Source organism: Odocoileus virginianus, chromosome 29, assembly GCF_023699985.2.
Source record: "Odocoileus virginianus isolate 20LAN1187 ecotype Illinois chromosome 29, Ovbor_1.2, whole genome shotgun sequence".
Taxonomy (NCBI): domain Eukaryota; kingdom Metazoa; phylum Chordata; class Mammalia; order Artiodactyla; family Cervidae; genus Odocoileus; species Odocoileus virginianus.
Window position 1 is genome coordinate 6,301,673 of NC_069702.1, and position 23,863 is coordinate 6,325,535.

Below are 23,863 nucleotides of genomic sequence, written 5' to 3' on the forward strand. Positions count from 1 at the left end.
TTGGATGGCAAAGAGATCCAACCAGTCCATCCTAAAGGAGATTGATCAGTCCTGGGTGTTCATTGGAAGGACTGATGTTGAAGCTGCAACTCCAATACTTTGGCCACCTGATGCGAAGAGCTGAGTCATTTGAAAAGACCCTGGGAAAGACTGAAGGAAGGCAGGAGGAGAAGGGGATCCATGTGGAGAGAGCAGTGCAGAGACCTGCAGTTTAGAATGATCTTGGCAGAGCAGAAGGGATGGGGAGGGGCCGGACTGGTGATAAGGTGTATGAAAGACAGAATTCAGACTTTATCTTAGAGGCAGAAGAGAGCTGTTTGGGTTTTAGGTACGAGACAGAAGCAGTCCCATTGTGATGGCCAGATGCAGGCTGACCTAAAGGGGTCAGGGGTGAGCAGTCTGTCCAGCAAGAAAGGAAAGCATGTTAGTGAGCTGGATTCAGGCAGTGGTAACAGACACAGGAAGGAAAGGATGAATGCCAGGTAAATGACCAGGTGGGGACTGATTGGGCATGGCAGAGGAGGGCAGAATGAGAGTGAAGGCACAATCTGGCATTGTGTCACCTCGGCTTTGCACTAACAAGCAGGTCCTGCAGGTGTGGAGAGGCCCCAGAAGTCAAACACGTAGCAGCCGCCTGTCTCCTCTCCAGCTAAATGCACAGCTGACCCTACAAAAACACCCAACTTTCTGCTCCCTCTTAGTATAGGTTGAATCGTGTACCCCCCAAAAGATGTGCTGAAGGGTGTTTGCAGATGTAATCAAGTCAAAATGAGACTGCTACTCCCATTAAAACGAATTAATTTTAAAAAATGAGACTGCTAGGTTGGGTGGGTCCTCGTCCCATAAGCCTGAGGTCCTCATGAGAAGGGAGGTTTGGTTACAGAGGCAAACACAGGGAGAAGACACTGTGGAGATGCCCAGGAAGAAGACAGCCAAGGGGATGGAGACGGGGGTGGAGTGATGTATCCATGAGCAAGGTTGTCCAGCAAACACCGGAAGCTGGAAGAGTCAGAGTCTCTCCCCCTGGAGCCTTCAGACAGAGCATGGCCCAGCCGACACCTTGATCTAGGATTTCTAGTCTCCAGAAGTGTGAGAAAATAACTTTATATTGTTTGATGCCACATTCATTAGATCATGGAGAAAGCAAGGGAGTTCCAGAAAAACACCTGCTTCTGCTTCCTCGACTAAGCTAAAGCCTCTGACTGTGTGGACACGCCGAACTGTGGAAAATTCTCAGAGATGGGAGTACCAGACCACCTCACCTGTCTCCTAAGAAACCTGTACGCAGGTCAAGAAGCAATGGTTAGGACCAGACATGGAACAGTGGACTGGTTCCAAATTGGGGAAGGAGTATGACAGGGCTGTATATTGTCACCCTGCTTATTTAATTTACATGCAGAGTATATCATGTGAAATGCTGTATGAATCAAGCTGGAAGTGAGATTGTGTGTGTGTGTGTGTGTGCGTGCGCGCGCTCAGTCACTCAGTTGTGTCAGACTCTTTGTGACCCCATGGAGTGCAGCCTGCCAGGCCCCTCTGTCCATGGGATTTTCTCAGCAATAATACTGAAGTGGGTTGCCATGCCCTCCTCTGGGGGATCTTCCCGACCCAGGGATCAAACTCGCATCTCCTGCATTAGCAGGCAGGTTCTTTATCACTGAGCCACCTGCCAGGAGACAAATCAACGACCTCAGATATGCAGATGATACCACTCTTAATGGCAGAAAGTGAAGAGGAACTAAAGAGCCTCTAGATGAGGGTGAAAGAGGAGAGTAAAAAAGCTGGCATGAATCTCAACTTTCAAAAAACTAAGATTATGGCATCTGGTCCCATCACTTCATGGCAAATAGAAGGGGAAAATGTGGAAACAGTGGCAGACGTTATTTTCTTGGGCTCCTAAATCACTTCAAAGAGCAAATGCAAAGATGATGTTAATAGACTCTAGCTCCTTGGAAGGAAAACTATGACAAACCTAGACAGCATATTAAAAAGCAGAAACATTACTTTGCTGACAAAAGTCTAATTAGTCAAAGCTAAGGTTTTTTCCAGTAGTCATGTATGGATGTGAGAGTTGGACTATAAAGAAGGCTGAGTGCTGAAGAACTGATGCTTTTGAATTGTGGTGCTGGAGGAGACTCTTGAGAATCCCTTGGACTGACGGGAGATCAAACCAGACAATCCTAAAGGAAATCAACCCTGAATATTCATTGAAAGAACCGGTGCTGAAGCTCAAATAATTTGGCCACCTGACGTGAAGAACTGACGTATTAGAAAAGGCCCAGGTGCTGGAAAGATTGAAGGCGGGAGAAGGGCGCAGCAGAGGGTGAGATGGTGGGGTGGCATCAGCGGACGTGCTCAATGAACATGAATTTGAGTAAACTCCGGGAGAGAGTCGAGGACAGAGGAGGCTGGGGTGCTCCAGTCCACGGGGTCACAAAGAGTGGGACGTGACTTAGTGACTGAACAACAGCAAAAATGCGGTTCTTCATTAGGGCAGCCTCGGGAAACTAACGTAACTACAGATGTGGGCTTGACCGCCAATGACAGAAAATAAAGCTCTAGCTCAGAAACCTCCCAGGGATGAGGAAGTAACCTGAGGGTTTCCATAATAATTAAATGCATTAAAAACAAAATAACAAAATTAGAACAAAAACTTTTCCACATACAGATGTAAATAAATACTGTGGAGTCGAAAGATAAATTTGAATCATCTCCAAGAGAGGCAAAAATGTTGATGATAATGAAGTGAACATACATTTTGTAAGGTGCTACAATGGTGCCCCTGTTTATAGGGTTTCATGAACATAAAGCTTTTTTATCTTCACAACCACAGCCAGAGAGAAGTCTCTGAGTTTGTCACCCACCTCCTGCCCACAAGGATATCTCCCTCTTGCCACCTGCACATTAGACAAAAGTTTAAAGTCATAGGGAAAAAAAAGAGAAATTTTATAATAAAGAGAAATCAAGTACCTAAAGAGCAGAATAAACAGTTTTTTAAAAAACAAATTAGAAGGTTACAATGGAAACTACCATTTTCATAACAAAACAAACAAGGCAAAATTAATGTAGTAAAAAATAAGAAAAACACCAGACTGTAGAACAATTAAAACATAAAAATTAGGAATGGAAAGACAACAAATAAAATAAGGGAAAGAGGTTAAAATCAATAAAAACAGGCCAAAGAAGAAGGAAGCTGACAAAATAAAATGACCTATATGGGATTCAATTGAAAAGAGAGCAATAATAAGGAACTCTAAATGGTAAATAGATGAAAAGTAGATATTTATATACTTATCACTCTAAGAAAGAATTGAAAGAAAAAACTTCAAAAGTTTCAAGGAAACACCTTTAAAAGCTAAAAGGATTAAATGAATGACCATCAAAAACTAAATCAGGTGGACTCTTTCCTACTAGTGCTATCTGGGAAGCCCAACTTACAATAAGGGAAATTTAAAAAGGAAAGCAAGAAATATGGCGAAAACTGGAATTTAGCCAAAAAGAAAAAAAGTGGACAGACATATTTATATGTCATATTTCTAGGTGAAAAGTCTAGATTAAAGATGAATTGAAAATTACAAAATAAAAACACTAGAGGAAAATATAGAAGACTTCAATCTTGCATGAGGAAACTCTAAGCAAAATAGGCAACCCAGGAGCCAAATGGGACAGGGTTGACAGGCTTGCCTGCATTTCTGTAGGCAAAACACAGAATATAAACAGCATTAAATGAAAAAACAGAAGCTGAGAAACATAAACATGTGACAGAAAACAGGCAGGATGTCACATGGTTAAGAATACAGATCCTTCAGCAAGTAATCCTGGGTCTGCTCCAGCTCCACCACTCACTAGCCAACAACTCACTCTGCAGCCCTGGGCCTCAGACTTTTCACCTGTACAATGGGATCATCGTAGGAGTCCTAAGGATTAAATGAGCAAATATTCATACAGCACACAGAGCAATGACTGGGGCTATTATAAGTTCCAATAAATAGTAGCCACCACTGTCGACTTAAATCGAACTTCTTTAAGAAAGCAATAAACATCCCAATAAAAGGATGAATATATATGAGCTGTCAGTTAACAGTAAGAATAGAAATGACCACAATTAAATACACAAATATGCTGAGACTCAAAATCAAAGATAGGCAAACAACAAGGTCCTATGGTATAGCATAGGGGACCACATGCCATCTCCTGGGATAAATCATAATGGAAAAAGATATTAGAAAAGAATGCATATGTGAGTTTAAATGAGTCACTTTGCTATATGGCAGAAACCAGCAGAACACTGTAAATCAACTATATTTCAACTGTAAAAAAATGGAGGAGTTTCCCTGGTGGCTCAGCTCAGTTCAGTTCAGTCATTCAGTGGCGTCTGACTCTTTGTGATCCCATGGACAGGCCTCTCTGTCCATCACCAACTCCCGGAGTTTACTCAAACTCACACCCATTGAGTCGGTGATGTCATCCAACCATCTCATCCTCTGTCGTCCCCTTCTCCTCTCGCCTTCAATCATTCCCAGCATCAGGGTCTTTTCCAATGAGTCATCAGGTGGCCAAAGTATTGGAGTTTCAGCTTCAGCATCCATCCTTCCAATGAATATACAGGATTGATTTCTTTTAGGATGGACTGGTTGGATCTCCTTGCAGTCCAAAGAACTCTCAAGAGTCTTCTCCAACACCACAGTTCAAAAGCATCAATTCATTGGTGCTCAGCTTTCTTTATACTCCAACTCTCACATCCATACATGACTACTGGAAAAACCATAGTCTTGACTAAATGGACCTTTGCTGGCAAAATAATGTCTCTGGTTTTTAACATGCTGTCTAGGTTGGTCATAACTTTTCTTCCAAGGAGTAAGCGTCTTTTAATTTCATGGCTGCAGTCACCATCTGCAGTGATTTTGGAGCCCCCCAAAAATAAAGTCTGTCATTGTTTCCACTCTTTCCCCATCTATTTGCCATGAAGTGATGGGACCAGATGCCATGATCTTAGTTTTCTGAATGTTGAACTTAAAGCCAACTTTTTCACTGGTGGCTCAGTGGTGAAGAATCCACCCGCCAATGCAGGAGACACGGATCGATGCCTGATCCAAGAAGATCCCACATGCCAAGGAGCAACTAAGCCTATGGGCCCCAACTACAGAAGCCCACGCGCCCTGGAGCCCGTGACTGCAACAAGAGAAGGCGTGGCAGCGAGAGGCCCGCACATGGCAACTAGACAGTAGCCCCCACTTGCCACAACTAGAGAAAAAGCCGTGACAGCAACAAAGACCCAGCACGGCCAAAAATTAATAAATTTAAAAAATTATTTTTTAAAAAAGAGTCCATCCTTTTTGTATTTGGAAACACTGCACATCTGGGTTGAAGAAGCCACCACAGTAAGTTTCTTTGGGGGGTAAGTCTAAAGCAATAAAATAATATAAAGAATAAAATATATAAAGTAAAAGAGTAAAACTATATAAAGTAAAAATACCCACATTGAAAATAAAAAGAGAAGGAGAAAAAGAAGTGACAGTGCAACCAGACTTCTGAGTAGAAATACCTTCCGGCAGGGAGGTGTTCTAGGTCTTTCTAGGAAGGTAAAGGGACCCCTCATCTCCGGCAAAGCTACACACAGCCTGAGACAGAGAAGCCCAGCCCGTGGCCCTGGGGCTGTTCTGCAAATCAAGGACTTCTACCTGCTTCCCTTGGAGGCTCCTCCTGCCCGAGAATTCTTTGGTCCTGAATGATGCCCTTAGAGAAAGGAGACCACCAACCATCCCGAAGCAGGCTACACCTTCCCTCAGAAAGGAGAAAATCAGAAAGCTTGGGCAGTCCCAAATCCTGAAGCCATTTATTCTTTTCTAGAAAACGTGAGCTGGCCTACAGGATGCTGTCTTCCATCGGCCCGAGTTGTCCTCAAGAGTGCCGGGGGCATCTGTGAGAGCACTAGCCAGGTGTGAGTCTCCTGCACCCTGCCCGTCCCTGGGGCCGCCCCGCGTGCCCCGAGTCTCACCAGGAGAGCCTGGCTCCCCGCACCAGCTGAGGCCATCCGCAAGGGAACCCAGCAGCGTGTCCTCCAGGGTCAACAGGCCCCGCCGTTTCGCATACTCATGAGCCAGCTCCTTTGTTTTGCTCCAAAAGACCGCCTAGGAAAGAATAAACACAATCTATTATTGAGATCGATTTACTAAGTTGAATAAAAACACCAAATCTGCATCTTCTGTAAATGAAAGAAAACATGGGAAACATCACATAAATCACCTCTGTAAGAGGAAGCACGGCGGGCATCAGCAATTTCTGTCTGTGAGTGGGAGGGTGTGGTGTGTGTGTGTGTGTGTGTGTGTGCTCTAGGTCACAATGGAAAGTGAACTGATTTTTCTGGATTGCAGGAAAGAAGCCTGAAAGCCACTAATCAGTATCTTATAATAGGACGTCCCTGCTGGTCCAATGGTTAAGAAACTGCCTGCCAAGGCAGGGGACACAGGTTCGATCCCTGATGTGGGAAGATCCCACATGTCAGCAGACAACAAAGCCCGTGAACCACAACTACTAACGCCTGCGCCCCCTAGACGCCCCACTCTGCAACAAGAAAAGTCACTGCACCAAGGGTCCCGTGGACCGAAACCAGAGAAAAGCCTGAGCTCAGCAACAGACCCAAAATTAAATAAATAAAAATTCAAAAATAAACTAAATTAGAAAGTGCAGCCAAAAATTAAATAAGTACAAAAGTTTAAAAAATCTTGGTGTTTTTAAAGCTCCAAACACATCTGCGGAAGGCATTAGGAAGTTCCAAATTCCTAACGTTTTTGGCAAAACAATTTTTTCTACATGCCATTTTCTGGGAAAACTGCTCATTGGTTCTTAAAGAGCTCTATAATCCCTGCTTTTCCCCTCAAATCTCCCCTAGCCCTTTACAAACAAAGGAAAAGAACAAATACAGTGAGCTCTCTCAGGGGCCCTTGTAAAGATCCCTTGTAAAGTCGAATTTCAGAACTATCTCTGTTCCATGGATCTGTTCATTCTCAGTAGGAGGTGGTGAATGGTGCCCTTTGAAGCCAGGTCCTGGAGTCAGGCCTGTATAAAACCGAGCATCACTGCTCACTAGCTGTCTGACCTCGGGCGACTAAAGAATCTCTAAGCCTTACGTTCCCCATCCGTAAGATGGTGTGTGTGCGCTTAGTCACCTCCGTCGTCTCTGACTGTTTGTGACCCCGTGGACTGCAGCCCACCAGGCGCCTCTGTCCACGGGATTCTCCAGGCAAGAACACTGGAGTGGGTTGCATTTCCTTCTCCAGAGTATCTTCCCGACCCAGGGAAGCCTTAGGGGCTTCCTCAGCGGCTCGGATGGTAACAAGTGAGACCCGGGTTTGACCCCTGGGTCGGGAAGATCCCCTGGAGAAGGGAATGGCAACCCCCTCCAGTATTCTTGCCTGGAGAATCCCATGGACAGAGGAGCCTGGTGGGCCACAGTCCATGGGGTCACAAAGAGTTGGACATAACTTAGCAACCAGCACTTGCCATGCCTTCCTCCAGGGGATCTTCCCAACCCAGGGATCAGACCTTGGTCTCTTCCCTCTCCTGCACTGGCAGGCGGATTCCTGACCTCTTAGCCCCCATCGATCACAACTGTAAGGAACCCCCGAGATGCTGAGATGAAACGAGACAATACAAGGGAAGCGCTTGTCTCCTGTCCGCGGCCCCATCACTTCTTCAGCCAGCGTCTCCCGGTGGTAATCTACGAGCAGCCCCTCTGTGAAGGGCCTGGCGCTTGTTGCACCAACCAGAGCTCTATAGTAACCGCAGCTCTAACATGGGCTGTAACTCGTGGCTTTAAGGCTTCAGGGCTACATGACGATGATTTGGGGCACAGTGAATTTCCACCTTAAACGCTGATTTTAGAAAAGATGCACTCCGTGGGAGTGGGGAGCTCAGGATGGAGGGGACACCTGTATGCCTATGGCCGATTTATATTGATGTACGGCACAAACCATCACAATACTGTAAAGTAATTATCCTACAATTAAAATAAATAAAGTTTTTCTTAAAAGAAAAGATGCACTCCGTTATAGATCTTTTCCGGTATAATTAGTGTATTAAAATCCAGGTCTGTCTGGCTCTAAATCTTGAACCCTGTACATTTCAGATGGGCACTTTCAGGATCATCAAACTCAGTCATCATGGTCACCAAACTCACGAAGTCTCGGTATTCTTTCTGGTGAAATGGAGATACTGATGCCTGACCTGTCTATTTCACAAGTTGACAGTGAAAACCTAACAGGATAAGGTTCAGAGAGTCCTTTATAAACAAAAAATTTAGAAAATTCAGAAAATTCAAAAAGGCATTGCTGTTACCAGCATCACCATCACCAGAGGTCAGGGAGAGTTTTGAATTTTATCAGGTGGATCACTTCTGTTTGGATTGGGTTGGGATTTACGTTAGATTTGCTTTGCCTGGTTTTTGGCCAACTTTCCTTTCCTCTTTCTATATCCCCAATTCCCTCTCTCACCTCCTGTCCCCTGGGGTGTCCTGAATCCCTGTGACATTCTGGTCTCCCAAAGGCCAGCAAGCTCCCTCCCTGCCAATCAAGCCTACACCCTAATATCCAATTTTCCTCTTCCCTCACCCTGATCATGACCTCTCCCCTTTGGCTTTTAACCTCAGTTTTTAAATCCATAACTTGGCCCCAGGTACCTTGTTACAAGGCACAGTGGTATACGCCAGGTCTAGCAGGGGTTTGTAGTCCTCCTTTGTTGCTTTGCAGGGATCCTTGGAAATGAATGCACTCGTGAATGCCTGCTTGATCCCTTGGCAGTTTCTGCTTCTGTGAGATAAGACAGGAAGCAAAGTAAAAGATGAATAATTCGATTTCAAATATATGTTTAGAGCACAAGGCTTCCCAGGTGGCGCTAGTGGTAATGAATCTGCCTGAAAATGGAAGAGATGCAGGAGACACGGGTTCCATCCCTGGGTCAGCACGGTCCCCTGGAGGAGGGCATGGCAACCCACTCCAGTATTCTTGCCTGGAGAATCCCATGGACAGAGGAGCCTGGTGGGCTACAGTCCACGGGACCACAAAGGGTTGGACATGACAGCGCACACACACACCAAAGAAGTCTCGCTGAGAAGGTCACTGTGTGCCAAGTGGCTCATCCACACCCTTGCGTCTCGTGTGCAGCGTCCTTATGGGATGACATCAGCCTCCCTGCTCTACAAGGTCCCTGCCCTCGTGAGGTTCCTCTCTGGTCAGAGAGACAGATCAGAAACAAACAAGCAAATAAGCTAACAAAACAAGTACAGGTGATGATAACAGTGGAGGGAATCCGTGGGGAATTTTGGTGCAATAACCACTTTCGGAAGGCTGGTCAGGAAATGGCTCCCTAAGACTAGATGTTGGGAAGGGGTGCGGTCCAGGCAGAAGGCCCTGCAAGTGCAAAGGCCCTGAGGCAGAAAAGAACTTGCTGATTTTGAGGAGGTGAGGGAAGAATAAGGGGAGCAGAGGGGAGAAGTCAAGTCAGAAAAGTAATCTAGAGGAGATCACGTGGGCCTTTGAGACCGAGGAAATGGTTCCGAATCTCACCTAATTACCAGGGGAAGATGCTGGGTAGGTGGAAGCAGGGAGGCGGCCTCTGCTGATTTTTTTTTTTTTGAAAAATCATTCTGAAAAAAATCTGTGCTGGCCTCAAAGATGGAGAGAAGTCTTTGTAATAGAAACTCGAACCCCACGGCCCCCTCCAAACAGCCCCTAGAGGAGAGCAGGCAGGCAGGCGAGGCAGCAGAGATGGAGGGGAGGCTAGCTGGGGGTGCTGGCAGAGACCTAGCTGGACCTTCCTTTGTGAGCTTGTGTTGCAAGTGAACCCGAGCCCATCATTTCCTGGCGGGGGGAGCAGGGAGTGAGTTTCCATTGGCAGAGTTCAGGTATCGTCATCAGGACAAACTCTGGCCTTTGGACTTGGCATCCCAAGTATAATATCAGATCAGACCGCTGGGCCCAGGGGAGTAAGGACTAGCCTCCGGTTTTCTATTCCCCCCGAGCCTGCTTTGTCCCTGCAGGGCACTAATCAAGCAGCCATTCCAAGGGTCTTCTGCCTTCTTGACTCAGGCTGGCCAAGTCGAGTGGCTCGTTCCTCCTGCTGAGCCCAGGAATCGGCGAATATCAGTGAGATCCAGCCCCTGTGGCCTTCCCTGGTGGCTCAGCGGTAAAGAAACCACCTGCCAATGCAGGAGATGTAACAGACATGAGTTCAATCCCTGGGTCAGGAAGATCCCCTGGCGAGGCAAATGGCAATCCACTCCAGTATTCCTGCCTGGGAAATCTCATGGACAGAGGAGTCTGGCGGGCAACAGTCCATGGGGTCGCAAGAGTTGAACACGACTGAAGACACAGCACATGAAGGATTACTCCTTCCCACTTGCTTCCTGGCAGCATCCAGGGGAAACCAGCCTCCTTGAAACTGGGCCAAAATCTCATAAAGCAAGTCCAAATCCTTTAAGTCGCTTCTAACATCCTTAGATGGAGAAGGAAAAGGCAACCCACTCCAGTACATCCCATGGATGCAGGAGCCTGGGAGGCTACAGTCCATGGGGTCACAATGAGTCAGACATGACTGAGGACTTCACTTTCCTTCTACAGTTTCTTTTGGAGAAGGAAATGGCAACCCACTCCAGTGTTCTTGCCTGGGGAATCCCATGGATGGAAGGGCCTGGTGGGCTGCGGTCTATGGGGTTGCAAAGAGTCAGACACGACTAAGCAACTCACGCACAGCATCCTTAGATGGAGTCCTCTCCAGCCTCTGTGCATCCCTAGGGTGAGCGTCCAGTTGTTCTGCAAAGAGCAATAAACCCACCTTGTTCAACCACTGGTGTTCTTGTGTGGGTGTTCTCGGGGGATGGGGGTAGGGGAGCAGGAATTGACAGTAACCAGCAATCTGAACTGTTTGTTGTTCAGTCACTAATTTGTGTCCAACTCTTTGCAACTCCGTGGACTGTAGCCCGCCAGGCTCTTCTGTCCATGGGATTCTCCAGGCAAGAATACTGGAGTGGGTAGCCATTCCCTTCACCAGATCTTCCCAACCCAGGGATTGAAGCCGTGTCTCCTGCATTGCAGGCAGATTATTCACCATCTGAGCCACCAGGGAAGCCTGTGAAAAATCAGCATGCTTCATCAGTATTCATGCCTTACAAGTTCCAGGAGCAGCTTCTGAAAGAAGTGATTTGTCATAAGCAACTTTCTGGGTTGAGCTGGGCTCCCAGGCTGATAGCAGTTTTCTGTTTGCTTCTTTAATTGCTGACCTAGAGTCTCGATGCATGCAGGCTGGGCACCAATGTCAGGATTCAAGGTCACTGAGATGTCCTCCCCTTCCTACCACTCAGCTCCTTCCCACAGACCCCCACCAGCTTCCCTCCCACCATGAGTATCCCCTCCTGTTCACCACTTGCCCCTTCTTCCTACCTCTGACCCACTCACGCAGGTGTCTCCAGTGCCCAGTGGCAGGGGAGTGCTAGAAGGAGCGAGGAGAGGGTGCGAACACCGCAGCGCGCACCACGCGCTCATCGTGGACACATCCGGTTTAACTCTTACACCAGCCCTCCTTGTGTGTGTGGTGGGGGGACTGGGGGGACTACCCTCTCCTCTGCTTTGGAGCTACCTAGTCCCAGAGCTTAGCAACTTGACCAAAGTCAGTCAGCAGTCAGGACAGGTGCCTGATCGCCAGACTCCCCTCTTTCTGCTAAACAATGCTGCGCCCTGCAGGAAATTTTAAATCATGTCCCTTCTTATCCCCAGTCAATCCTAAAGGAAATCAACCCGGAATATTCATCGGAAGGACTGATGCTGAAGCCGAAGCTCCGATACTGTGACCACCTGATAAGGAGAGACGACTCATTGGAAAAGACCCTGATGCTGGGAAAGACTGAGGGCAGGAGGAGAGGGGGATGAGGGGGGAATGAGATGGCTGGATGGCATCACTGACTCAATGGACAGTGGTTTGAGCAAACTCCGGGAGATGGTGAAGGACAGGGAAGCCTGGCGTGCTGCAATTCATGGGGTCGCAAAGAGTCAGACACGACTGAGCGACTGAACAACAATAACAACTTATCCCGAGAATGAAGTTGATTCCTAACAGAAATTAGGATCCGGTGGCTCAGATGGTAAAGAATCTGCCTGCGATGCAGGAATCGGTGGTTTCAAATTTGAGGCTCCTGGAAGCCTGCGTTGAAGGTGAAGACCGCCACCTACTGGAAGGAGAAAGAGATTGACGACATTCTCTGAGGTGGTGAGGATTTTTTTTCAGCAGAGTCTTAAAATCAGAAGACTCTTCAGGCTGAAGGAAAGCTCAGAAATCATTCATTCCTTCACCTGGAAAATATTTATTGAGCATCTGCTATGTTCCAGGCACATTTATGAGCAAATAATATACACCAGTGAACAAAACAGACAAGAATCTCTGTCCTGGGAGAATTCCATTCTACCAGAGCAAGGCTGATAATAGACAATAAAGATAATTAGTATTATAGAGTATCCTAGCAATTTATAAATTCTATGGGGGGGGAATGGAAAATAGAACAGGAGAAGGGAGTCAGAAGTCATGGGGAGGAAGTGTCTGTGTTTGGCATTAAACAGGGAGGACAGTAGATGACATTTGAGCAAAGGATCAAAGGAAGCAAGGAAGTTAGTCGCACAGACACCCACCGCATTCTGGGCAGAAGGAACAGCGTTCACAATAGCCCTGATGCCTGGTGTGATTCAGAAACAGCAGAGAAGCCAGTGTGGCTGGAGCAGCGAGCAAGGTGGACAGTGGACGGAAATGAGGTCAGAAAGGCGATGCTGTCCACTGGGCTGAGCTCAGGGAGCTTCTACTCACAGTGAACTGAGGAGAGGCACCTGGCATTACTTAGGTTTCACAGCATTTCTCTGACCACTTTCTTAAATAGAATCTGAAGAGCGGAAAAGGCAGAGAGAGGTAGACCAGTAATCTGGATGAGTGCCAATGGTGATTTGCACCAGGGAGGTAACAGATGTGATAAATCTTTGATTCATTGCAGATTTCCTAACAGATAGGATAAGTAATGTTAGAGAAATAAGGATTCAATAATTCCAGGGTTTGGGGCCTGAGACACTGGAAGGATGGCATTGCCGTGAACTGGGATGGAGAAGTCTTTGGGTCGAGGTGGTATTGATCAGAATATGTAATATATTGTATAGGTTTGGTTCAGTTCAGTCACTCAGTCGTGTCTGACTGTGACCCCATGGACTGCTGCACACCCAGCTTCCCTGTCCATCACCAACCCTGGAGTTTGCGCAAACTCACGTCCATCAAGTCGGTGATGCCATCCGACCGTCTCATCCCCCGTCATCCCCTATTATGCTATAAACTATATATTAAATACTACATGTAATGTACTATATGAAAACTACATACTACATATTATATCAAAGTAGAATATATACATGTATATTAAACTATAGGAATGCAAAAATGGGAAATATTAACAAATTTAACAAAATATATGCAACTTGTACTCTGAAAACAAAACATTGCTGTAAGAAATTTTCAGATGCCTAAGGGCTTCCCTGGTGGCTCAGATATTAAAGAATCTGCCTGCAATGCAGAAGACCTGGGTTCCCTGGATAGGGATGATTCCCTGGAGAAGGGAATGTCTACCCTCTCCAGAACTCTTGCCTGGAGAATCCCATGGACGGAGGAGTCTGGCAGGCTATAGTCCTTGGGGTTGCAAAGAGTCAGACACAACTAAGTGATTAACATTTCAAGGAAATGGATACACCATATTTATGGGTTGGAAAGCTCAATATTAAGATGGTAACAAATTACAAATCAAACTTTCAGCATGCTTTGTTAAAAATATTGACAAGTTGAACCTAAACTTTATTATACAAGCTAGCCAAACCAATCAAAGGGGAAAAGCTAGAAGACTTACATGATTTGAATTCAAGATTTACTAAAGAGCTTCAGTGATCTAGACAACGTAGGAGTCATGAAAGAATTGATATAAATCAAAGAAGTAGAAGAGAGGGCAGAAAGAAACCCATACATGGTGCTATAGACTGAATATTTGTGTCCCCCCAAAATTCATAAGCTGAAACCTGTTTCCCAAGGCAGTAGTATTTGGCAGTGGGGCATTTGGGGTAATTAGCTTATGAGAGTGGAGCTATCATGAATGGAATTAGCATCCTCGTAAAAGAGACCCAGAGAACTCCCTCCTTAATCCCTGTGAGGACACAGTGAGAAGGGGCCATATTTGAACTAGGAAGTGGGTTGTCAGCACACACTGAATCTGCTGACATCTTAGTCTTGGATGTTTAGCCTCCAGAACTGCGAGAAATAAATTTCTGTTGCCAATAAACCACCCAATCTATGCTATTCTGTTACAGCCTCTGGAATTGACTGAGACATGGTCAACTGATTTTCAGGAAGGGAGTCAAAGAAGGCAAGGGGAAGCTTTTTCCATAAATACTACAGTCGTGTCCAACTCTTTGCAACCCAATGGACTGTAGCCCACCAGGCTCCTCTATCCATGGATATTCTCCAGGCAAGAATACTGGAGCGGGTAGCCATGCCCTCCTCCAGGGGATCTTCCCAACCCAGGGATTGAACTTGGGTCTCCTGCATTGCAGGCAGATTCCTTACCACTAGCGCCACCTGAGAAGCCCAAATGATACTATGGCAAATAAGTTTTCATATGCAAAAAAAGAAATTGACTCTCATTTCACACCATACACAAAATTAACTAGAAATTGATCAAAGACCTAAAGCACAAGTTGTAGAAGAAAACAATGAACAAATTGGATCTTATAAAGGTTTTTTAAAAAACTTTTTGGTCCTTAAAGACTCCATTAAAGAAGATGAAAAGACAAGTTACAAAGTGAAAGAAAATATGTTTAGGATTCATTTGATACAGGACTCATTTGAAAAAACCCCGATGCTGGGAAAGATTGAAGGCCGAAGGAGAAGGGGATGACAGAAATGAGATGGATGGATGGCATCACTGACTCAATGGACATGAGTCTGAGTAAACTCCGGGAGTTGGTGATGGACAGGGAGGCCTGGCGTGCTGCAGTCCATGGGGTTGCAAAGATTCAGACATGACTGAGCCATTGAAGTGAACTGAATTAATAATGGGCTTGTATTCAGTATAAATAAAGCACCTACAACTCAACAGTAAGAACAAAAATCTAATTTTTTAAAGATTTGCAAAAGACTTGAATACATACTTCAATAAGTCCATGAGATGAAGTTCAATATCATTAGTCATGAGGGAAATGCACATTAAAACCACCATTCAAATACCACTGGAAGCTCATTAGAATGGCTAACACATGAAAGCCTGACAGTAACAGTGCTAGCAAGAATACTCACACCCTGATAGTGAACGCATAAAGCCATGCAGCTACCTTGTGAAGCAGCGTAGCAGTTTCTTACACAGCTAAACCACAATGGCTCAGCTACTTTATTTCCGGGAATTTACCCAAGAAAAATGAAACCACATGTCTACACAGTAACTTGTATATTAATAGTCAGAGAAATTTTACTCATAATATCCAAAAAGTGAATACAAGTCAAATACCCATCAACAGGTGAATGGATAGACACATTGTGGTATATACACACACAAGGGCCTATAATTCAGCAATAATAGGGAAGAAACTATTGGTACAACATGGATGAAGTAAAAAAAAACATCATGCCAAAGCTGTGAAAGACACCAGAGACAAAAATATGGAGTGCGTGATACTGTTTGCATAAACTTAAAAAAAAAAAGTAAACTAGCAGAAAGTAGAGGCACCCTACTCAATATCAAGACATTAGTAATTTAAACAATGTGGTTTAGAAATAAAAAGATCATAAAACATATTAGAGCCCAGAAGTGAACTAATAAACCTGATATGCAACAAAAGTGGCATTATAAAGTCCTTCATAAATAATAGATTATTTAATAGATAGAACTCACAGAACTGACTATCCAACTGTAGGGGAAAAAATGAAATTAGGTTCCTACCTTATACCACACACAAAAATATATTCCAAAAGTATAAAACACTGACGAAAATCAATTGTTTTAAAATTTTTTGATTATATGTGACATTTTGTGACCTCTGGTAGAGAATAAGTTCTTAAATAAGATACAATGCACTTCCCTGGTGGTCCAGTGGTTAAAATTCCAAGCTTCCAATGCAGAGGGCATGGGTTCAATCCCTGGTTGGGGAATTAAGATCCCACATGCCCTGCAGTGTGGCCCAAAAAATAAATAAACATTTTTTTAAAGATGCAAAAAGAAAAAATAAATAAATAAAAATAAAGATGCAAAAAGGCACAACCATAAAAGATAATATGAATATATTAAAATCTTCAGTAAGACAAGGGACCTGATAAATAAAGTCAGGTCAGACCACAGATAGGGAGAGCTTATTTGTAATCCATGTAACTGACAAAAATTTAGAATCTTTATACATTCAGTATAAAGAAAAAAATTCAATATAAAAACAGGCATTCAAAGATAAAAATAGGCATTTCACAGAAGAAACCAGAATGACCGATAAAAACATTAAAGAATGATCAATTGTGTTAGTAATCAGGGGAACAAAAATTAGAGCCACAAAAGATGGGCAAAATATTTTGACAATTTCCAAGTGCTGGTGAGGATGCACGGTAACAGGTAAATTCACCCTGATTTTGTGAAGGGAAACTGATACCACAAATTTGGAGGCCAGTTTGGCCATATGTGATGTAGCAGACAACTTTGCTTTCCAACCCGAATAGATATCGCTCACTCTTCTTCCCTACTGGCAAAGCATATCTCCCATCATAGAGATTCCAAATATCAAATACTCACTTTGCAAGCCTGCTCTGCAGTTTAGGGAGCCATGTGCACCAATTCTGGCTAATAAAATTCAAGGAGGAAGCACAGACGCAACTGCAGGAGGCCTCTGGGAAGGACGCTATTCCTTGATAAGGAGACTTGCAGGGAAGGCAGTCATGCCCATCCCCTTGCTCTCTGTTCCTGGGTATCATGATACAAGGACGTAATGCCTGGAACTGCAGCAGCCATCTCGTGACAAGAAGCACAAGAATGAAAGCCACCCTAGGGAGATGGAGGAATGGAAGGTCCCAAGTGATGGGTGAGCTGCTGAACCTACCCAAGGGCCACCCCACTTCTGTATGTCTTATTATGTGTGTCTATTAAAAACCTCTTGTTTTAGACCTCTTATAGTTGAGTATTCTTTTTCTTGTGACCAAAAGCATCTTCACTGATACACCCACTGTTATGAGCTAATCGTGTCCCCTAAAAGATACTGAAGTTCTAACTCCCAGCCCCTCAGAAGGTGACCTTATTTGGAAATAGGATCTTTGCAGATGATCAAGTTAAGGTGAGAATAAGGAGGATCCTTTACCCAATATGACCAGGGTCCTTAGAAAGGACAGGAAATTTGGACCTAGAGACAGACACACACAGAAGGAAGGAAATGTGGAGAGACACAGGGAGAATGCCATCTGCTAGACAGGGAATTCTGGTGGCTCAGAGGTTAAAGTGTCTGCCTGCAATGCAGGAGACCCAGGTTCGATCCCTGGGTTGGGAAGATCCCCTGGAGATGGAAATGGTAACCCACTCCAGTATTCTTGCCTGGAGAATCCCATGGATGGAGGAGCCTGGTGGGCTACAGTCCACAGGGTCGCAAAAAGTTGGACACAAATGAGCGACTTCACTTTCACTTTCACCTCAGACAAGGAATGCCTGAGGCGTCTAGAAACTAAGAAGAAGGCGTCTAGAAACTAAGAGAGGCTTCCTCATGGTTCTCGGAAAGAGCCAAGCCCTCTGACACCCTGACTGCGGACTTCTGGCCTCCAGAATTGTGGGACAATAAATTCCCATTCTTTAAGCCACCCAGTTTGTGGTAGTTTATTACGGTGGCTCTAGCAAACTAATGCACCCAGGAAAGGTGAAAATGACACCCTATGGCTTAGGAATTCCATCTCTAGCCAAAGATCTGAGAAAAAACATAGGCACAAGTGGATGTGTGTGTTTCAGCGTGGTTTAGGTCAGCAAAAACCGAGAGTAAGGGAGAATTTGTTGTGTCAAACAGAACGCTCAACCCAGGGTTCTATGACAACCTAGAGCGGCGGGATGGGAAGGGAGGTGAGAGGCAGGTGCAGGAGGGAGGGGCGCGTGTGCGCCTGTGGCCGCCTCATGCTGATCGTGGCAGAGGCCGGCGCGGAGCACTGCGGAGCAACCCTCCTCCCGTAGCTGTATTTCGTTCTACACTTCTCAATATTGTACAGTTATAATCTGTGATAGTTAAAGAAGAAAGACAACATTTTAAAATAAATATATTGAGTTTATACCTTTAGAAAAAGGAAATCTACTCATAAATGTAAGATATAGTCATTCACTAGGCTACTATGCAGCGGTTAAGATGAATGAACTAGTGCTCATATAGCAACATGAATAAATCATTAAAATAATGTAATTGAAATCACCAAAACATATTGGTAAGTAGAAAAAAGCAAAGCTCATTCTACAGGGCAAAAACACAAAACAAATACAAATTAGAATTCAAATGCAGTAACATCTTCCCTTATCAGATTGGCAAAAATCAGAAAGTTTTTAAAACATCCTTCATAGTTAACATACAGGGAAATAAAGTTTCATTGCCTCATGAAGAGGATTGCTTCATCAAGAGAAGTGTGTCCATGTTTTCAAAACGTAGAGTGGTAAGTATTTTGACTTCTAGGATTCCGTTTTACAAACCCAAGGATTTTATTGCAGCGTAGTTTGCAATCTATTGTGAAAGTTTAAAAAGTTTAGAGTGAAGTCGCTGAGTCATGTCTGACTTTTTGTGACCCCATGGACTGTAGCCTGCCAGGCTCCTCTGTCCACGGGGTCTGATTTTGTGTTTAAATACCATGGGGTCACGAAGAGAAGGATGCGACTGAGCAACTTCACTTTCACTTTTCACTTTCATGCATTGGAGAAGGAAATGGCACCCCACTCCAGTGTTCTTGCCTGGAGAATCCCGGGGATGGGGGAGCCTGGTGGGCTGCCGTCTATGGGGTCGCACAGAGTCGGACACGACTGAAGCGACTTAGCAGCAGCAGCAGCAACAAATGTCCATCAATACAAGTCTAGAACTTGGTAAATCTATAAAGTGGAATGCTATTATAGAATGAGACAGAACTACACTGATAATCAAGATACACTATTAACTGAAAAAAAAAAGTGAGACACAGACGAAAGAATGTGTGCAGAAAAAAATGAATATATGCATATGTGCTCATATATTCAGAAAATATTTCTAGAAAGATATAGGTGAATCAAGTATTGTTTGCATATGAGAAAGAAGAAAATTGAGGGAAGATGTACTTTGATTTTTATCTCTAACATGTTGTTTCTTTGAAAACTAGGGGGAAAAGATCTGAAGGAAATATGACAAAAGTTGTATTGTCAGTTAATTCTGCATGATGAGTAACTGGATATTTGTTCCACAGATATTTCAGTGTGTTTAACACTGTCATGATTTAACATGTTTGAAAGAAAAGACTTGAGAGGATATATGAATTGAGGAGTAAGGAATATTGAACAAGGAAAAGAATGAAGAAAACTAGACCTGTCAAATACAAAAAGTACAATGTTTGGCATAAACGGATATGTTCATAATCTTGGTTTCCGAACCTTTAAAATTATTTTTCATTTTAAAGGATCAACAATTCATGAATGGAACAGCACCCAATTTAGCAGACAGAAAGGAGCTCCAAGGAGTTGTACAAAATGAAATATGAGTGGGAACAAAGAAGTTATACTAGACAAGAAAAAAAAAAGGTAAATCTTTTAAAATTTTTCCCAAGAAGTATTTAAACATGAAATCAGATCCCCCAAATACAAACAGTTACCTTTGATCTCAGTCTCACACATTCCTTTGTAGTTTTAAATCTCTCCCAGTTTCCATACAAAACTGTATGTTTTCCATCTTTCCTTACTCTTAAAGAATCCCCAAGGAGATTTTATTACTGCTCTAGACAAGCTAATTCATACACAGACTTTTACTCCGAGAAACCAAGATAATGAAGGAAGAAATTTATTATGTACCTTACAATATTTAAACTGTGGGGTGCCAAAGACAGAAACTACTTTGTAGTGTTTTCTTGAGAGTCACAATAAGAGAAAAGAAACATCTTAACCATGGCAAGGCGAATATGGATCATGGCCAAGTAAAAGTATGTGCGGAATTAACATCACTTCAAATCAAGCTTTACTAACTGCTTCAAAACATCCAGAGACTGAAGAGGTAGATAGCTTTCTGCTATAGAGATGCATTCAGGTAGGAAGTGGAGAATGTAGGTTAGCAATTTTTTCAATGTCATATTATGGGGGAAATTTGAATTATATCTATAAAACTACTTAGCTGAAGTCACCCATTTAAGCAGGTATACAGCTTCCTTTTGTGAATCTCCTTAATTTTTGTGGTATGCCCCACTAGTATTTAGAATTCCACTTTGGGGCTTCCCCGGTGGCTCAGATGGTGAAGCATCTGCCTACAATGCAGGAGACCTGGGTTCGATCCCTGTGTCAGGAAGAAACCCTGGAGAAGGAAATGGCAACCCACTCCAGTACTCTTGCCTGGGAAAATTCCCTGGATGGAGGAGCCTGGCGGGCTACAGTCCACGGGGTCACAGAGTCAAACACGGCTGAGCGACTTCACTTCACTTCACTTGGGGGCTAAGTGATTTTGTATTCTTCTCTACATTAAAAAAATTTTCTTTCCTAGTGTTCTAAAAAGGGCATGTTTTATTTTTAAAATGAGAAGGAAAGTCACTGCAAGGACAAGGAATGTCATTCTCATGCAGCACTTATTCAAGCTTCTGACCTCAGGTTTCACTTTCTCTTTTATCTTTAAAAACAACCTTCTCATCATCCCTCCCAGTTTCAGAGCAGGTATTTACTGGTGATAATAAAAAAACAAAAAACAAAACAAAACTGTGATCTCCTACTGAGAGAGTCAAATCCTAGGCAGGTTGATAAGAAGTCCAGGGTTCCTAAGGAGTAGAAAGGGGTCTGGGATTCTCAAGGAGGAGGAAAGGACAAACTTTTTTCCTCTATATTCCCGTAGTCTTAGTCACATAAAACCATTTTTTCTTTAAGCCTGGAACTGATGATTACACAACAAATGATTCAGTTTAAACTCTGTACTAAACATTATATAACAACAATGTATCCTGCTTGAGGACAGTTTCTGCTTCCTGAAAACCTTCTGGCTAATCCTGTTATCTTAAAATGTAAATTATGGGAGTGGGTCTAGTAAGATCTTTATAACTTTGAGACATTCTTCTGATTTACTGTAATAATTAATTTAAAAATATATAACTCCCTTGCTAACACCAGCAAGGGGGGCATTCTCCATGCCCTTCTGATGTCTATGTCAGAAGCTTTCTCTGAGCCTTTTCTTAACTTGAATAAAACTCTGCTACACAAAAGCTCTTGAGTGATCAAGCTTGGTCCCTGTTCCCGAAGCTAAATCTTCTTCAGAGATCAAGAATCCAACATCATTCATCATAAGCTATCACTACTCTCCACTAAGATCAACTACAAAAACTTGTGAATATAACCACTCGTTCCCTTCCACGCACACATGAAAGCAATTCTTGATTTCATCTATCATTCAGTTTCATGTTTCAGTCTCACCATCTTGCATCTGTTCTTTACACCATGAGTGTGTGTGAGTGAGTTGCTCAGTAGTGTGTCCGACTCTTTGTGACCACATGGACTGTAGCCCACCAGGCTCCTCTGGCCATGGGGTTTTCCAGGCAAGAATACTGGGGTGGGTTGCCATTTCCTTCTCCAGGGGATCTTCCAGACCCAAGGAATGGGACCCAGGTCTCCTGCATTGCAGGCAGATCTTTACACTATAGTTCGTTTAAAGAAAACTTTGCCCTGGTAGTTTTCTGACCTGAGGCAAGAAAAAGATCTTTAACAACAACAACAACAAAGTAATGCCTGACCATTTCTAAAATCATTCATTACAAAAAAGAAAAAAGAAACTCTTAACTGAATCTCTGCGTTAACCACCACCATTTTTCACTCCCTCTGTACAAGTTGTCCGTCTTCTACACAATTAATAGGCTACTTCCTAGTAGACCCAAGAACTTTCATTTTCACTCATTTGGTTCTTTATTTACCTATTCTTAAATAAGTGTATGCCTATTCTTTTTGCTTTAATTATACCCTTTCATTAAATTGTTAGCAAATAAATTGGGTGAGTGAAAAAAGAAAAGGTTTTTTCCTTGTGAAAACTAAGTTGAAATTTTGGGTAAAAACGACCAAGGTGAGTCACTTTAAAAATGTGGCTGAATTTGATGTTGGTTGGTCAGTTGTCAAAGAGCTTAGGAACCATAGAAGTTCAGAAGCATTCTTTACTTAGATGACTCCTCAGTCCACTTCAAAGAAACTGTCTCTCAAACTAGCCCCAAGGTCTCCCATCTTGGATCCCCCTTTATCCATCCAATCACCATGTCATCTCTGCTCTCCTTTCCAGCGAGACTCCTAGGGAGAGCTGTCTATTTTCAATTTCCAATTCCTCTCTTCCCTGCTTCTTCTTCAGTCCAATATGCCAGGCTTTCACCACGACCCCTCCTCCAAAACCCATTTTGTCAAGCCATGGATCCATTGGTCCATTCTCAGTTTTCATCTTGTTTAGCCTGTCAGAAGCACTTGCATAAGACAAGTAACACTTCCTCCACATGAAACATCTGCTTGAACTGCGACGCACAGTTGACTGTCACATTCATATCTTCAGCCCAGACCTCTCCCCAGTACCCTAGAATCACAGAAGCCAGCATCCTAGTCAATGTCTGCGCTTGAGTGACAATGGACAATGCAAAGCTAACATGTACAGAACCAAACGGGTGGTTCCTGTCCCAACTTGCTTCACCCCAGTTAATTCCCTTGTTAATATAGGGAAATTCATTTTTCTGGTAACTCAGTCCACAAACCTCAGAGTTTTTATTGTTTCTTCTTTTTTTCCTAACATCCTATATTCAAGTTCATAGCAAATCATACGAAATCTGTGTTCAGAATACATCCAGAATATGTCCCCTTCTCAACCCCATCCATCAAGACCAAATCCTCAATCACTTCTCATCTGAACAACTACACGAATTTCTACGTGGCTTCCATGTCTCTGCCCTATTCTCAACCCAGCAACCAGAGGGACCCCTTTAATACGGTGTCAGGCAGTTGTACACCACTATCCATCAGTCTGTACATCACTATTCATCACTAGTGGGATGCATCCTATGTCCTAAGGACCAAAAGAATCATAAAGACATTTGCATATTTTGCTAATAGCAATAATAATATACATATAATTACTTATTATTTAATATATATATGTGAAAGAAAATACACGATTATGTTAATGTTATTAGTAACTGTTAGGTAGTTAGAATAGGGAAAAAGAGTCCAAAATGGAGGTGGCTAAAAGACCTGGAAGGGAAAGCCCGCGAAAATAGAACAAAGGAAGGTCCGAGGACCAGAGTGAGAACCTCAGGTAAAACCAACAACGCTCCTGCCTAAGCCCAATTTACATAAGGCCGGCCCAGGGACAGAGAAACATACAAACATAGGAGCCAAAGCCCTCTTCTCTCCTTTTTTCGCTCCCTCCCTCTCCCCCGCGCGATGGGGCATCTTCTCTTCGCGTCTCTGGATCGACGTGCCCTCACGCCTCAAAGATGGATTTTCCCGCTATTATCTAAATAAACAGAGCTGTAACACTGAGCTGTAACACTGATTTATTTAAGAGCTATAACACGGTCCGCTCGAGACCTGAGAGCTATAACACGGTCTGTCCTCCGAGAGCTGTGACCCGCCAAG

At 43.7% G+C, this 23,863-nt stretch overlaps 1 protein-coding gene across 2 annotated transcripts in view; it reads right to left on the reverse strand.

The window, feature by feature from the left end:
- Positions 1 to 23,863, reverse strand: part of CD38 (CD38 molecule) — a 52,812-nt gene that overhangs the window by 12,714 nt on the left and 16,235 nt on the right. For both annotated transcript variants that reach the window (XM_020879836.2, XM_070458096.1), the window contains exons 2-3: positions 8,678 to 8,807; positions 5,999 to 6,131 (exon numbers count right to left, since the gene is read on the reverse strand). In XM_020879836.2, coding sequence (XP_020735495.2) covers positions 5,999 to 6,131; positions 8,678 to 8,807 — 263 coding nt within the window. The remainder of the gene's footprint in view (positions 1 to 5,998; positions 6,132 to 8,677; positions 8,808 to 23,863) is intronic.